The 17645-nt window shown below is 40.5% G+C and overlaps 2 protein-coding genes across 2 annotated transcripts in view; one reads left to right on the top strand and one right to left on the bottom strand.

Annotated features, from left to right (window-relative positions):
- Nucleotides 1-5866: 5866 nt before the first annotated feature.
- On the bottom strand, nucleotides 5867-8664 carry ccn1 (cellular communication network factor 1). The gene is made up of 5 exons (XM_034147366.1): nucleotides 8400-8664; nucleotides 7986-8211; nucleotides 7318-7662; nucleotides 6993-7195; nucleotides 5867-6878 (listed from the first exon to the last, which is right to left on the bottom strand). Exons 1-5 carry the CDS (start codon nucleotides 8445-8447, stop codon nucleotides 6576-6578), a joined length of 1125 nt encoding a protein of 374 aa, XP_034003257.1. The 5' UTR covers nucleotides 8448-8664; the 3' UTR covers nucleotides 5867-6575.
- A 5864-nt stretch (nucleotides 8665-14528) lies between these two features.
- ddah1 (dimethylarginine dimethylaminohydrolase 1) overlaps nucleotides 14529-17645 on the top strand; it is a 69716-nt gene continuing 66599 nt past the window's right edge. Inside the window, exon 1 of the mRNA XM_034147468.1 lies at nucleotides 14529-15306. Within this exon, the coding sequence (XP_034003359.1) occupies nucleotides 15001-15306 (306 nt within the window). The 5' untranslated portion in view covers nucleotides 14529-15000. The remainder of the gene's footprint in view (nucleotides 15307-17645) is intronic.

The raw sequence follows: 17645 nt of genomic DNA, 5'->3' as shown, positions 1-17645 counted from the left end.
CCAAGTTGATGAAAGTACCAAACTGGTGCCTGCACACATCTGTTCCTTTATTTGTCCCGGCTTTGCCTGGTTTGAATTACCACCCATTTTATTTTAGCCGTTCTCTTAATTTTCTATCTCAATAAAGTTACTCAATGCGACCACACAAAAGCTCTGCTTTGTTTCTCTTTGCTGTTAAAAGTAAATTTGAGATATTTTTAGTCAGTGGCATTGGAAATAATTCCTCTTATTTAAGTAAATTGCCCTTTCAAATGTATGTAGTTGGTTTGCAGTTAATTACTCTTGATTTGGTGGGCAGAGTTCAATTGTGCTGCGTGCAGAGCTGCTTTTTTTATGAGAGTAGTTTCAGGGACACGGCCCTGCTGTGGTGGCCTTACCCAGAAACAGGCTGATGTTGGCAGGACTCTGCTTCAGGAAAGGCAGGTACTGAAGCACAACATCATGTTGTCAGGGCCTGATGTCACCCACTTTCACATGGCACACTGTCATTAGGCACACTAAGAAACATTTATCAGGCAGAACCTCCAAAATGCATGGAAAACATTTTCAGTGCTCCAAATTAAACACTTTTCATCTGCAACAAAGTCTACAATTTTGCATGCTTATGTCACATTATAAATTGACATACAACCGATGTTTTGCTTATCATGCTGTTCCAAACATGGAGAAGTACCACTAAATGATGCCATCTGTTTTTCCTGAACAACAGTGGTTTTCTATTGCCTGTTTATTGTCATTGATATTATAAAATCTAAAACCCTTTATTTGTTATCCTACTATAGTTGTCTTCAGTCAACAAAAGCCTTGACCGGAAGCACAGGCTCAATCTTTGTGATGTTTCCAAACATTTTCTTCATAATTCCATACTTATAACATGCAGGTCACATGTGGGTACTTTACTTTGTACACAGCATAAGTATTACTTACCTGTTAAGTCAGCCTTTAGGACAGATTTAGGCGGAAAGCTCAAGAGCCTTTGGCTGAGTGAATTCATCCTGCTCTTAGGATAAACAAAAGCCACTACCACACTTCAACACAAACAGACCAGCAATGTTGTCGCCATGGTCACCTCGGAGACCGATCTGCAGTAAGTCGTTTGCAGGAAGTGATTCACATGTTCCCTCTGTCTGTCTTGTTTCAATGTGACAGTCCGAGCAAACACAGCCTGCTTGTTGTCTGTTATTCTTTTATTATCAGCCTCAAGGTAATCGTGTTGCAGTTGATTTTAGAGCACCTGCTAACATTGGATCTAAACAGACTTTCTGTTTTCAGTTTTCTCCTTACTTTATATAGACATTGCCAAATATAACTATTTGGTTAACTGGGTAACAGGATGTACTCATCATTCTAACCTCATTGTGTTCCTTTTATAGAAAATGCTTTTTTCAATAGCTTCCATGTGACCAAATGACTCCATATCAATCTAGCATTGTAACACCATACTGGAGGGACACATATTTTTAACTGAATTTTGTGTCCTACACCTATCCACGCAGATTGGCTTGTGCTGGATTGTGCTCTTTTTTTAGTTTCTCATTATCCCCTGGCTGAGCACCGTGGTCTTAGTGGGGGTCCCGGAGAAGAAGGCAGCTAGGGACTTGTTTGATATCTACGCCCACGCCTGTCCAAAACAAAAACCCTGTAGGCTACCCTTTCACAATTGATGGCCAATGATAATTCACTTTGAAGTCATATCATCTGATCTGCCGTGTTTGATCTTCTTTTTGGCTATAATTGCTGTTGAGTCTTACGTGGTTATGCTCTGAGGAAATGTGGGGCTCAGTTTGCACTTGCTATGAAACTCAGTACATCTAACGATTCAAGATGCTGCCCGCTATGAAGTAGTGCAAGTATTTTAGAGTCAATGATAAAGTGTGAGATCAACAGGCACACCATGTTTTCAGGGGTAGTTTGTGTAGCCCAGATATCAAGAAACATGGAGTGAGAATGCTGCTCTTTGGCCGTGAAGGAAGCTGAGGTGTTTAAAGCATCTTAGCTCTGCAGAGGTGTTCTTGAAGTGTCCTATAGCAAGAAACCCTGGAGCAGATCCATATGCTATAATGAATTACTCTATATATCCTACCTGGCCTGGGATAATACATTCAGAAAGCTTGATATGTGCTGAGAACCTTAACACTTAATTATGCAACATCATGTGTTTAAATTGTTTTATTTAATGTCACCACAAATGTGCCATCTGTGCTGCGAAATCTGTTGGTTTTTACTGACGCTAGAATTAAGACTGCTAGATGTAAGGCCAAATTTGGTAAGAGCATGTGAATGTGCTTTTTTTACATTTATATCTGTTTCTTTGTGAGGTGACTTTACTGTGGTTTGTGACAGGGGGAGGCCAGCAGGCGCTTTTTAGTGCACGAAGCCTCGAGTCATAGTTGCCACTCATTAGCAATTTCCATGGCTCAACCATTGTTAACTCCAGATCAAAAGAGGCAGAAGAAATCTGAATTGTGTTTCAGGGGGAAATGGGTGGCAATATAATGACTAAGGCCTTACTGGCCCTTATTTCGCCGCAATTGTGGAAACCAGCCTGCAATTACCCAGCATGGGGGAGACAAAAGAGAAGGAAAATACATCACTCTTGTCACTTAATGTTCCATAGGAACCGCAGAAAATCATTTTCCTGACCAGAGAACTACCCCTTCTCAAATCTCTTCTTTTTTTTTTTTACACGTCAGTTATAGGGATGATGCTGATATGATCTAGCTTCTCTGCATTTATGTGACCAGAATTAGGAACAAGTTTAATTGTCAAATAGAGCATATTATGGAATATAGAAGGCGGTAGCTTTTTTAGAGAGTAGTGGTCAAAAGCGTCACTTTCTAGTCCTTTTTTTTATTTATCTCCTGTGAATTAGCTCACTATTAAGTAACTATATAATACAAAAATCTACAGGTGATGAAATAGTTTTTAGTTTAGACTTTCAATGCCTGTATATATACATTCAAATTTGACATTGTGCTAAAGTTGAAGATGCAGCACAAATGTATGTAAAAACTCGATTCAACAGTCACTTTACGTAACCTCCCATCCTGGGTCCACATTTTATAACCCTTTTGGAAGCCAATTGTAATTGTTCAAAAAAAGAGCTGTAGTGTTAAAATCCCTTAAACATTTTAATAGTGAAGGCAAAATTACAGCATGTGATTTTGTGATGTAATTGCTCTGCCCATGTTAAACAACAGTTGGAGAGATATGCCAACATTAGCTCAGCTGTTGACGGTATTTGCCCCCTTAGAGATGATTCAGTCCAACATTGTCTCCATTGGGCTGAGACTCAAGACGCCCAAAGGCTCAGTGCTGCCTCTCCCATCAATGCTCAGCCTGTTTGAGAAAGTAATCACTCCAGTAGCCAGTGGCCCTCTGGGGACCGTCGGAACAATCCAACAGCCTGGGAGGGAATCGGCTCTGATTTTCCCCTAAGCCTGCTCATCAGTTATTCTTATGTAATTGCAGATGTGGACCTAATGGGTGTGTTGTGAGACTTGCATTGCTGTCATTGTTGTGTGTGTGTGTTCATGCTGATTTAACAAGAGGGTCCCACACCCTGTCAGGATTTGGCAAATGGATGTCTTTTACATCACTTTGTTTCAGTGAGAAATGTTACATTTAATATGCAAATTCATAGTAATATAATCATTTGTAGTATTTTCACCAACACATATGATGAATATTAAGAATGTGCAAGTGTAAAAAGTCTATTTAATTTCAACCGAATGTTTTTACCTATTTTGTCCAGCAGATGGTGCTTTTTAAAATAACTTGGTCCCTCTGCATTTGTACTTTTTGGCCAGCCTTAAACCCTCCATGCTTCTTGCCCCTGGGTTCCTTATAACAGTGAATATTAATCTGAGGTTAGAGACAAGGGGGCTGTTAAATAGCTGACATCAGTGCTCAGCAGCCTCCAGCATGTTGTAATGACCACTCTCAATCCCGTTAGCTTCTGGTTGCACAGCATTACGTAGTGCTTGATGGAGCTTTAATGCTAATGTCTTTGTCATATAAAAACATTTGGGGTTCAGGGAATGAGGTAGCCACTGAGTGATTTAATTGCAGGGGCGCATGTGTTTGAGAGATTTGTTTGCGTGTGTGTCTGAGAGCAATATATTTTACAGGTTTGTGCTGTGTTGGCAGGGACACTGAAGGATGTGAACTATGCTAGTCTGTACATTATAAAGGAATGCTACGGATGACCGAAAGGACTGCTCACATAACATACAGATGCCATTACATAACCAAGTTAGCTGCGTTGTGTCAACAAGACAAATGACTTCTGATTGCACGGCACTTTCCAAACTCTGAATGACCAAGATGGAAATGTTTTTGTTTTTTTGGGCAGCAAAGAGCAAAAAGGGGTCTCCCTGAAAGTGTTTGGACTGTAAAATCCGATCTGCAAGGGGTAGCCACACATCTTTGTGATTAGGTAAACCTCAGAAGCCTTTCATGTGAGCAATCTGTAAAACCTCAGTGGGCACATCCTGTGTGGTATGCAGCTCAATCAAAGGCAATGTGTTCCGCTAGACCTCTATTTAAATACACCCGATTAAGACTTGTTTTCAGCAGCTGTGCATAAATGTTGTTCAGAAGTGCCAAATAGACATGTTTTTATAGTTGTTTGTGACAAGATGAAATGCCTTTAGTTGATACATGTGAGCTCTTTGGGAGTGTTTGTACATTTGGAAAATCTTCTTAGCTAAAGTGAACATGTTGCTCTGAAATATTTTCCAACATCTGCCGCCCATCAGGATGTCTGCTTTCTGAGCCACTGCTGCATTCCTGAGCCACTCCCTCTACCTGGATCAAAAAAGAAACCCTTCCCTGTCGTTGCCCCTGAGCTCTCCCTACCCCAGTACAAACTGCACTGTAGGTATTTGTACCAGGTGCAAGCATCTGCCATCAAATCACATGTCTCAAAAAGAAAAATAACACACATCCTTTTCAGACGGATACTTATTGTGCTCTTTAATTATGCATTTCATATTGCACTGGTTTCATGTATCTTTGGGTGATAAAACTTTAAAGCTTAAAGCATGCAGGACCAATCTGAGTTCAGGTAAACATAAATTATGACAACACCAGAGGAAGGGTAAAGTGGTATTTTTGACGGTAGCAACACATTGTTTCAGTAGCTGGAAAACTGAATTTGAGGTTTCTATGACCATAGAAGAAACTATGTTACCCCTGTTTCCTGTGCTTCCTCTTTTTCAACCTCATAATAGTATTTCTTGGTGCCTGTTAAACTTAGACAGATTTAAGCCCTCCCTACTTCGTCTGGGCTGTTTACAACTGTTTAGCAGACCCCTGCAGTTTAAGAGCCAACAGAGGCCAATGCAACTAATTCACTTTAAAAGACAACTACTAATGAATTAGGTCAATTTGGAATTGCTAGTCCGCTGTGTGAAAAAAAAAAAACGTACCCGGGAATGCAATTCTTTGTATACAGCCCATTGTATACAATAATACTCATTGTCCCCCCTTGCATGGTGTCTAATCCCAGCCCATTCAGAGCAGCACTTAAGATTCTTGGCATACTCCCATACTCATTGCTACTCGTGGACTTAATCTTTTTTTTTTTCCCTCTTAGAATCAGTCAAGTGTATGGCTTAGCCAGATCAAATGAACGCAAGCTAGCTCGCTGCAGAATAGCATTCCAAAGCACAGAAAGTCAGGAGATAACCTCCGTGGTTTTTATATAAGAACAGACTGACCCTGCTCAGTGTCTGTCTGAGAATCGGTTGGGACTACACAATGATATAACAGGAGGATTTTCTTTGGGAGTCTTGCTTTTTTTTTTTATACCTTCTGCATGTTAGCATCACATTTAGTTTGAACAGACTGTACTCAGGCAGTGTCATATTTCATAAATAAATCAGTTTTATTTGTAGCATATAAAATTAAATCATTTTACAATTTATTCCAGTATGACACATAATATCCAAATAAAGTAGCTACATTTTTGATAAATAATAATAATAATAACAATAATAAAAACATTCATTCATACTTTGACATGTTTCGCTTTGTCTTTTTCATGAAGGGAGTTCAATAGCTGCCACAAAACATGAACAATAATGCCCACGTCAGGAAGGAATGAAACCACACACTTGTTATACAAGTCCAGAGGTTACATTTCGGTGTCTTGCTGTGAAGATACAGGATGGTCTGCTAATTGAAGTTGCGTATGTGCATATCACTATACACACACAAGTCTACAGTCTGGGTCATGTCTGAAGTAAAGGATCAACATATACACAGTGAATTGATATCAGCCACTAACATAAATGTACAAATATAAATTACATATTGCTCCATAACGAAGCTACTTCTGATGCTCCATTAATATGAAGCAGTTTTTAGTTAAGAATGCTGACTTAGTCACAGCAAACAGTGCACTTCATTTAGTCCTCATGATGTAAGCCCACAATTCCTTGGGAATCTAGTTACAACAATAAGTTGGTAGTTCATTGGTAGTCTATTTACACCCCTGCATTCATCTGGACCGCCACTGGCTGCCAGTGCTGCTCTGTTTATTTATCTGAGGGGTTCTGGACGTTCACCAATCAGTCTCTGAACTTGTGGATGTCGTTGGAGAGGCGGTAGAAAGGGTAGGAGGCTTCGTTGGCATGGGGACAGTTGTAGGTGCACTTGCAGGACTCGATCATCATGATGTTCTTGTTGAAGGTTTCGCCATCCTCGCAGCGGAACTTGACGCGGATGGTTCTGGTGTCGTGGGGGCTGCAGCAGCGACCGTCCACGCAGGCGCCGCAGTACTTGGGCCTGTACTTCTTCAGGCTGGAGCAACCGGCATAGGTGAACTTCACCGGCTGGCTGGACTTCTTGGTTCTACTGCACTTCTTTCCTTTCTGCAGAGCAATAAACAACATGGAGATTAGCAATGTACTCAGGACCCATAAGTGATGCATTTTCAGTAGCATGCTTGTTTTCCATCACATTAAGTCATGGTGGGTCAAGCTTACCTTCAGATTGGAGTAAGATGACTGGGTGCATGGCCGCACTTCACAGATTCTTGTCTCTTTGACCAGCTTGCACTCGCTGTTGTTGTTGGTGACTCTGGTGGAGATGCCTGTTCCACAGCTCTTGGAGCACTGGGACCAGGGTGTGGTTTGGACGATGCACTTCTGGCTGTCAAACATGTGGACTTCAGGCTGTAGTCTGAAGGCTGTGATTGAAAGAAGAAGAAAAAAACATTAGCATCTTAAAATCCTACATTCTGATATGTTCTATGTATGTATCCAGTTGTAAAAAACGATTTAATTCCAAGCTGAAAGACATCCTTCTTACCAGGTAGAGACTTGAGTCCTCCCTTCACAATAGCGATGAGCTCATTCCTGTTGGTCAGGTCTTTTTCCAACTCTTCGGTCATCATGTCTTTGCCAAAGATCTTCTCCAGGATGTCTCTGTCCTTTCCATCATCACACACCCACTCTTCGCAGCACTGGCCTGCTACCTTGACCAGTCTGGGGTTGGCACAGCCCAGGTTGGGCAGGGAGAGCTCCTGTGGGCACAGTGGCACACATCCCACGGCGCCATCTATGCATGTGCACTGGTGTTTACAGTTGGGCTGGAAGCTCTCTCCGTTCTGGTAGATCCTGCTGTTGTACTCGCATGGTCTGCCCTCTGACTTGGCTGCAAGGGGAGAAAAACAGGAGGAAAGGAATGTTATTCTTTCCTGCTCTGCTCAGGAACGTCTGCTGAACACATCACATGGCTGCCAGGTAAGGATCAGTTAAACTGTGAAATTCTTCAGGCTGCCTGAGGAGTCTTTTTCCCTCCACAGTGGGCTGTCTGTACTTTGAGGTTTAGTCTAAGTTTCCTTCTATCTGCATTCCACAGTGCTGAAATCACTCAAGTCCCCATGCTCCTGAATGAAACCCCCTTATTTAAAAAACAAAAACACCATACTAATTAAGAAGCATACACATCTGGAGCTAAAAGGTCTTTGAACATACCTCGGCAGATGCCACGAGTAGTAGCAGCAGCAAAGCTGGCCCCAAAGTTACACTCCAGCCCTTTAGTGTGGTCACAAGGCTCGGTCAGGCTGCAGTCCTCGTTCAGCTGCCTGGCGCACACTTTGCAGCAGCCGCAGCCGTCCAGGACGACGCTGACGCCGGGTGCGCATTTGGGCATCTCCAGCGGACACTCACACACGAAGGGGCAGGAGGAGGAGGAGAGGACCTGTATAGCCAACAATCAACACTTCCATTAAACACTGAAGCGTTTTCATGCCACACAAAATATCCCCAAAACTATCAAAAATCCATCAGGATTTCCTCCCGTTTAAAAAAATAAACATTAGCTTATTTCCCTCACAGACTGATTGCAAAACAAACTCTCGTTTAGATTGAAATAGAGAAATAACTCACCAAATGTAGGCTTCCAAGGAAGGTAACGACAACAGTAAGCATCAACATCTTGGATAAAATTGATTCTGCGTGTTCAAGATGAATCCGGGTCCCAGTTTAATGAAAAGTATAGTTTGTCTTCGGAGGAGTCCTTAAGTATTCCCTCGCTCAGTCGTCTTGTCTCTTGATTTGTTTGCTGGTAGTCTCTAGTGTTAGAGGCTCCTTTAGAGTAGTTGAGGCTCTCGGTAAAGCGGTTGCAGTCTGCTGAGGTCCAGCCACCTCCGGACTTTTATACCGTAGTGGGAAGCTGACGTCGTTCCTGGGCTGCCTGCTGAACTGTTCCCAAACTATGCCAGGAATGTTTCTCGGCGCATTTTCCATCCAAGACCTAAGCTCCACCCTGTCTAAACCTTTCTCTTTTTTTTTTTCTTTCTCAAATGGATTTTCCCCCCCTGGATCCCATCTGAACACACTTTTCCGTCTCACATTTTTCCCTTCTTGTTTATCCCCCTTTCATTTTTCTTCCTCTGCTCGCTTCTCACATCTATCAACTGAAGTTCAGAGGTTTTTTTCTGTAGAAGTAGCGGCGTTTGGGTACTTTATTCTAACTTTTACAATTATGAGTGTTATATTCTTCCCACTCTAAAGACACATGAACGTGTGAAATAGATTATTTATATCTTATAGTTCCTTAGTTTCAGTCTATCCGTTTCTAAGCTTTAATTATTGCTATTGTTATCCTTTGATTGAAATATCATAAAACAATCCATAGTAGCCTATATCTTAAAGTAAAAAGTTTAACAAACGTTATACGTTTACTAAAATACTATTGTGATTATCAGTTATACAACGTCTTGTATGTTAGTCTTGTTGTCATATGTGTCAGAAATGCCATTGCTGATTAAAACTATAAGCTAAATACACATATTATGGCATGTTGTAGTGGCCACGTTTAAAATAGCTTTACGTTTTTCTCTGAGTCTAAAGGTGTGGGCAGAAATACGTTTACAGCGTCTATTTCTGTCTTTCCAGCGCCTTTATTCAGAGGAGCTAAGCGTTTCCAGATGCGCACCAGAGCTCAGACGTAACAATATTGCCATATTTGGTATGGCAGTAGCCTACATTATTAACATATTTCTCTCCCTTCGGCCAGCAGACCACAAAGCATTCCTGACAGCTTAAAGGCTTGTTAAATATGTTCTTCATGCAGGGAAATTCCTTTGCATTCATTCCTTGGGGCCATTTGACTTTTCACGCAATGTGTCCATCACGTTTCTGAGGGGGTCCCGCTGTAGGTAAAGTGATCCAATTTTCCACCAGCGATGTTGTGGTGTTGGTTGGGGGGGGAGACAAATACTTGGTCTTTGTCTCAATAAGTCCCCTCCACTGAAGTTTCTAAATTATTCCGATTGATGAACACTTTCACCAGATGGAAACGAAGTGCGTAAAGACGCAGCATAAAACCATTATTATTACCATGGAGGCTGGCAGATTCAAAAGAGGACATTTTTCACAATGTTCATTTGGGTTTATATGGATCGGATTCGGACATTTCATTTCTCTCCCTTGTAACCTCGTGTAGTCTTAACATGACGGAACACTGAGACAGCAGCGGTTAACAAGGCGGCTGGAGAGCTTCTCCGGTGAGTTTGGACTTTTGCTTTTTCAGTTTATTCTGAGACGTGCGAGTTATGAATAGGCTTTTATCTATAAAACAATGACTCATCACCGTGCTCCCGTTATTTGAATATGAGTCATAGCAGCTGAACTTGATTCCTAACAGATCCTATTCAGCAAAAGTGAATAACTATAGTTATTATTTTACTGAATAAGTAAAAGATACACACGGAAGAATGTTGAATCTTTTAGTATCCCAGACTTTGTTTTCCAGGTGGCATGTCTGGGCTTTGATTGTGATTTATATTGTTTTATCTTAAGAATATTTTTCTTTAAAAAAATGTCAAAATGTGGATAATTCTAAAATGATATTCATGTTGTACACTGTGAACAGATTAATATGTGTCTGTGTGAATATTGGAAATGGAGGTGTGCCTGTCTGTGCACACCCTTTTTAGATGGGGGGTGTGTCTGTATGAGCACATGTGCAATGCTCTCTTGTGTGTATTTCCAAGCAGCATTATGGTAATTAGTCATGCCAGGTTCAAGATTTTTATAAAGGCACTTAATTAGTTTACGCATCAACACCAGTGTACTCATCATGAACAGTGTGCTCAATCTATGAAAACTAATTTAAAATAACATTTTGTAGGAAATAAAAAGCCTGATATGTCATTGTCTCGGCTAGGGTTTTTAGACTAAATAGATATTTCAAACATAAAGCCTGCATTATACATTTGAAATGTCAATCAATCATAGTTTATTTAGAACCCAATATCACACATTTTAGATTTGTCTCAGTGGACTTTACAGTACAGAATATGAATACGACTGTCCTTGGACCCTCACATATATAACAAAAGTTGAAACACATACTGTAGGCATTTACCAGGAAGCAAATGTTTAACAAACATGCAAAGCATTATGGGATATGTATCATCCAGTCATTTTGGAGCCTGAACTATATAAGGCACTAAATGTGAGGATATGCCGACCGTCAATTCTTTCCTAACTGTCTCTCATAGTGAAAACACTAAATTGATGGAATACCCCTTTAATGTCTCCGTACTGTTTGGACAGCAGGTCCTATGTCATGTTTTGTTAATTTTCCCCTGCTATGTTGACCTGAAGTCTCCAGTGTGTATGTGCATACTGTATGTGAGTACATGTGTGCATATGGCTGCAGCACTGCATACACCCGTGTATTACAGCAATAGGAAACAGTGTTGTCATTGTACGTCAATGGAGAATAACATGCCGTAATCTTTATTCCTTAATTACCCATTCAGGTCAGGAAATATTCCAAAAGCTGGACATGCGTCTCCATGTTGCAATTGCCCTGGCATAATAGTTTCCACTAAGGCAGTCTGCTAACCCCTGTTACACACACACACACACACACACGCACACACGCACACGCACACACACACACACACATGCACACGCACACGCACACACACAGGGGGGTCTCTTTCCTTTACAGAAATGATCATTGGATTATGCTCAAAGCTCTCTAGCGTGGTTTTCTGCAACTCCACAACTCCCAGATAGGATGCTTAAGCTATTTCACTGTTCAGCAAAGTTTGAAAGATTACTGTTTGTTATGCTGTGGCTTGATCTAATGGCAACACATTGTCAAAGCCCACCAGGAGCACTCGCAGTTGAAGAGAGAGCGGCCCTTGGAATTGGTTCTCAGGAAGTTTGTGGCGAGCGGCCCTCAGCCTTCCCTTTTATGTCTAGGTGACAGATGGAACAGAACGGCCGGAAATGTTTAAACAACGAATTCCATTGTGTTATATTGAAGATAAATGTCATAACTGGTATGCAGTGTGTACTAGCAACACTTCCTTTCTGTGTCAGCTCATGGAGCAGCCGGAAGTCTGCTGAGTTATGGGTCCCTCTCGTGTGAAAGAGGGCAACGATGAGGCCAACGCGTCAAGTTGTCCAGAAAAGTAGAGCTGAAAAAGCAGAACTGTGTAAATCATATATTTAAATTTGAACTTTTAACGACGATTTAAAAGGAAAAAGGCACAATCCAGACTTGATCGATTTGTTCTGCCATTTTGTCGTGGTTATCTTGACATAGTTAAATACAAATATATTTATTCAGGAGGTCTATTTCCTAAATCTTATACAGCCATATTTATTGTTTCATGTATTCCCCCAGGATTATTTTTGGGCCAATTTATGCTTAAATTGTGTGCATATTTTAAAAAGTAAATATCTGTCTATGTTCTTGTGCAGTTTCGTTGCACTCCTGCCCAACCATTTCTGACCTTCTAATGCTCACTCCTCAACATTTAACTATTCCTATAGAGCATAATCAACATTTGATAACTAGTCAAAGCAAGCTCTGTTCCTAGCAGAGAGCTCCAGGGAGCTATCCACCTGATAAGATAGTCCCCAGATGTCCTTAGTGCTCTCTGAAACTGTTGTGTTAGTATCTGAAGAAGAGATTGTTTTATCATTGATTTGGGGAGAGCCAAATCATCTGGGTCATCCCAATACACAGCTGTGGGGAAAGAAAGTTCAAAGCTCCAAGGCCTTTGCCTGCATGGAAATGGCGCATGAGAGAAGAGGCCATACATGTTATATCAACCAGTAATACATATTTTTTGTTTTGTTGGTGATTTATTTCCCAGAATAACTTTGTTGATAGTACCAAGATCCTCTAGAGGTTTCTGTCATTCATTTGTGTGCATATAAACATGTTAAGTTATACTTGAATCAAGCTAAAACACTCTTGATATAATTGACATTTATTTCAAATGTTCTGACTTGAATCGGACCACATTGAAGCTGTTATTGAAATACCTCAAAATACAATCCTTTCCTTCTAGTAACCTCAACTTTCTTTTTTAATAATGTCATGTCATTTCATCACATTATTCTCTGTGTTCATTAGGTTACATTTGCCTGACTGCTTGGAGTTAAATATGCCCTGAGCACCTGGTGTAATCACACGACTGTGTCACTTTAGACGTCTAGGATCTCATCATAAGTCCAATCATACAAGGCAAATAAGACGTGCTGCTTTGGTGCCGCTTCATCCGCAGCTGGAGGATCGTGTCTGCTTTCACTCATTTATTTTATAGCTGCACAATGTACCAGCCAGGTGTGCCTGAAGTATGAGGGCTTTCCTTCATCTAAAGTAACCCAAATTCCTCAGCATGGAGAGAGAAGAGAGAAAGAGAGGGTCTTTTCTTGGGCCATCCGTGATGAGGAATGATGGAAAAAAAAGAATGAGAAGTCTGGGTGGGGGCAGGTGTTAGTGTTGGGAGGAGGGTGCTGGTGGTTGGTGATCCTGGCTGGAGTGGAAAAAGGAATGTGGGGCTCCAGGAATGTTTAGAGCAGTCAGGGATAATTGAGTGAATTTGGAACAAGAAAAGACAAACTGAGATCCCGCGGTGGAAGAATGTGCTTCTGGGACGTCTGGAGAAACATTCCATCCATTCAGACGGTTCCACCAGGCCCAAAACCTTCCTAAGATGGCACCATAGGGAATATAAACCATTTTCTCCACCTTCCATACCTCCTCCTGTAGACATACACACACAATTATCTTCTTTCACACTCTGTTTGCCCTATGCTTCCTCTGCAGGACAGGCAGAAATCCTTCTTTCTGTATTTTCTTTGCCCGTGAAGTGTGTGTACATTATTTCATAAAGTCTGCCAAGAGTGAATCACTTACATATGTCTCCAAATTCATACAACAAAATAGCATGGGAATCAAGTGGGTATTAATTTCTTACTCTAATATATGTCCTTAGCTGTATGCAGATCCAAATATGATAACACCCTTGTTGTTTGTAGTAAAGGTCACCAAATTCTCCGTTTTTTTTACCCCTAAAATGTCATAATACTTTCCAAATTGTGTCAATTTTTGCAAATAACTAGAAGACATGGGACTCGGGACAGAACGCTGCTTAAAAAATAGATCTGCTTCTCAAATTTCTTAACAAATTCTTAATTGTTTTATTGATATCAAATATCTATGAAATTAAAAACATTATAGTGCGCTGCCCATAAATCTTACTATTTGACAGGAAAATGTTCTGAAGGTATATCAAAGTGGTCCAAATACTGACAACACTGTGGATAGTGAAAGTTGCCATTTACTATTGATTCTTTGGCTGCAGCTAAATAATTATTATTTAGTTATTTGGATTATTCGATTGCTGGATCTAGTGTTGAACACCATGCTGATCACAATTTCTTAAATCAACAATCCTAAACCTAAAAATGTCGAGTTTATTATCACATAGGACCAACATTTAAATACTGCTATATTTTTTACAAGTTTTATTATTTTGTAATGATATTATAGTTTTCTTAAAATAGTTCTCTATCTGTGTTTTTTATTTTTATTTTACTTTTATGTATGCACAATGACATTAAGTCAAATTCCTCGAACGTGTCATCCTACCTGGTAATAAACCTGTTTCTGATTCTGAAAGAGCAGCAACTCATCAAATGTAAAATGTACTCAAATTATGAATCAATCAAAAATAGTTGCAAGTTATTTCTGCTGATCGAAGTCATGAAACACCGACGTATCATTTCAAGGCTGGTAGAGGCAGAAAAATGTAGGCATAATATGTTTCAATGTATGGGAAACTAATAAGAGCTTGAAAGAGTTTGACATGCAGGCTCTGCTCTGCTGATGCAGTGTGAAATGTGCTCGGTGTGTCTGACTGTCACTTGTTGGGCTACCTCTCTCAGGGCTGACAGATTCGTAGGCTACACGTGATTGTCTGTGCGCGTCACCGAACCACTGTCGCTCGCCTGGAGACTCGAGCAGGGTTGATTGACACTGTGTGCAGCAGGCTACTGTAAACAAAGAATAAAACCTAACAAACTAGCACGGAACAAATAATAAAGCCGGGCAGCATCGGGTTAACTGCTAGTAGTTTCTCTCATTCATTCGCCGGGTTGTCAGTTAGGGTGTTTTTCAAGCCTCTTTTTTTCCAGATTTGAGCGTGCCAAGAAGAGGGGAAGCAAAAACATGGCTGGTAAAATGGCTGGTTTAATGGCAGATTTTGGTCATTACACCCACGCCGTCGTCCGGGGAGTCCCCGCGTCCCTGGCCAAAGAAGCGCTCCGGAGCAGCCAGGCGGAGGTGGACCTGGCCGGGGCGCGGAGCGAGCACGAGGCGTACGTCCAGGTCCTGGGGACGAGGCTCGGGCTGGAGGTGGTGGAGCTCCCCGCGGACGAGTCGCTCCCGGACTGCGTGTTCGTGGAGGACGCGGCCGTGGTGTGCGGTGACACGGCGCTCATCACCAGACCCGGGGCAGAAAGCAGGAGGAGAGAGGTAGGGAACTGATAGCTTCCTCTGTCTGCATGACTCAATTCGCATAAAAAAAAAGTTTGATGTGAAAGTGGAAGGAAGGCGTCCTTCCCACTCGCCTGTTGTGTTCACTTGGCATGCAATTATTAGTCTGCTATAGTGATAACTATTAAGGTGGCTGATCTATATGTGGCAGTCTGTAGGTGATTATGGCTTTTGAATAATATTTTGTAAAAGCAAGAGTTATTTCTCAGTATAAGTCAGTTCCTAAAAAGCTCAATAAGTGTTCACTCCTGCTTTGCAATGTCAAAATAATCTTCTGCAACATGTGGGAAACTTCAATTCTAGCCTAGGCTTCAAATCTTAAAGCTGTACCATGATCACATTTTAACCATATTGTGTACCATCCTATACAAAGGGATATGGAGATTAGGCATGAGGCAACGCCCATTAGAATAACGACAATGCTTTTTTTTCTCAAACCCATCATATTCTTCACTATATACCATTCTTATCAAGGCAACATTTGGAAAATTATGGATTTTTTTTGCATGTTAATGGAATACTTAATGCACTTTTATTGATGTATTGATTATTTAATGTCAGTTGTCACTTCATATGAAATACGTAGCTTATCAATATAATGCATAGGATGCGTTTAAATTATATTACTTTATAACTCAAACAGTAATATAGGATGATGACAACCTTTAAAAACATATTTATTTGAAGTGATGGGCTCTATGATTTTGAAATGAATGAATGAAGACATTTTGTCAAAGTAAAACAACGGTGTGAAAGCACCCGGTTGCCTAGTGAGGGTAGCTGTAATAGAGGGTAGGCATGTGTGTGAATGACAATGATTGAAACGGTAGGACGGCTTCTTTGAAAGCCCCTGTCATTTCACATCAGAGTCACTTCAGTTGGCTCACTGGTGCTAATGGTCCCCAGCCTCACTGGCGGCAGGGATACTGATTGGAAAAGCTCAGAGCTGCTACCTACAGCAACCACATTTCATTTATTCTGAACGTGGTACAAGTTACATTTGCATCCAAGTGTGTACAGGCATTTAGAACTCTTTTTTTCTTCATATAACACAAAGGTATAGCAGTGATTTGGTTTCTTGCCCCTATTTTGCTCATGGGAGGTTTTTAGCTGTGATGAATGACAGATTGGTAGAGAGTTATGTAAAAGAGTATATAAATATATCTCTGAAAACTGTAAAAAATATCAGATGGATTCCATTGACTGATTTAATCTGAATTATATATTTTTGTACATAATAAGATATAATTTCCAGTGAAAATAACATTTAATTATCGCAGTGTGAGTTAAAAAGCTGGCGCTACATGGCTTTACATTAGAGTTAACAACAAAAATGTTTTTTCACAGCTGAGGTCATCTGCCAGTTTGGGAGATGTACTTGATTGCATTTCTTTATAATAACACAGAATTTTCCATTCAATTGCGGTTCAATGATGAGGGTTAATTTTAATCACACAGTTATCTCGACATCCTTGCTTTTAGATTTGACTGAGGATTGATGCTGCATCACTATTTCAGTGAGAATATAGCTTTATATTCTCAAGAATTAACAGACATCCTGTGTGACTTTAATCTTGGATAGTCTGTTTGCTAACCTGAATGATAAATGAGTGACTACCAGTAAATATTGTTCTATCTACTGCATAGTTGGCGGGGGCCTTCTCTCTTTTCTGTGTCTTAGTTCACATTTATTTCAACCATCTCAGTTTTTCATTTATTGCTGCCAATACTTGTAAGGAAGAACTTGGTCGGTTTTAGTTGCCGTTAAAGTAAAGGCTTCTCATTAACATAATTATTTATGCAACATTTGGAAGTCGATTTGGAGTAATGCGAACATTATTGCATTGGAAGGCAAGTAAGGAATTCTCTTATCTTGATCTTATAAAGGCATACATAACTTCTGGTTACTTAACCATTAGTCAGGATAGTTATATGTGCTGCCAGGAATAAACTTGGACTTTGTCCCTTTGGACTCTAAGGGGAAACTTTGTGAACTTGTGCTTCTAAAACTCCTTTAATCAGATACTGTGCAGGTATGCGATGCAGCAAGAGGATAGATGTTGGAATTCAGAGTTGTTCTTATCCAAATTGGGAGGAATTACTTGTTATTGTTTATCTCTTTGTTCTGCTTTAAATGCTGTGGGATTAAGTTGTTGGTCTTTTGCAGTCATCCATCTTTTCCGCTTTGAGTTCCACTTTGTGTTGTAGACTCAGCGCATGAAAGATACACTTGTAGGTTCTCACAATTGGGTCATTATTCTCTCTGCCTTATAAAGGATAAGGCCATAATTTTTTCTAAATTATTATATACATTTTAG

The sequence above is a fragment of the Trematomus bernacchii genome, unplaced genomic scaffold (assembly GCF_902827165.1).
Source record: "Trematomus bernacchii unplaced genomic scaffold, fTreBer1.1, whole genome shotgun sequence".
NCBI classification, from domain to species: domain Eukaryota; kingdom Metazoa; phylum Chordata; class Actinopteri; order Perciformes; family Nototheniidae; genus Trematomus; species Trematomus bernacchii.
Note: the sequence above shows the minus strand (reverse complement) of the source record. Positions and strands in the feature narration are given on the sequence as shown.

Bases quoted from the DNA above. Each gene is read 5' to 3' on its own strand.
- ccn1 (XM_034147366.1), bottom strand. From the start codon at position 8,447: ATGTTGATGCTTACTGTTGTCGTTACCTTCCTTGGAAGCCTACATTTG. The intron at 8,212-8,399 runs GTGAGTTATTTC...TTGGCTATACAG, and splicing joins TCCTTGGAAGCCTACATTTG to GTCCTCTCCTCCTCCTCCTG. The intron at 6,879-6,992 runs GTAAGCTTGACC...ATTGCTCTGCAG, and splicing joins CATCTTACTCCAATCTGAAG to AAAGGAAAGAAGTGCAGTAG.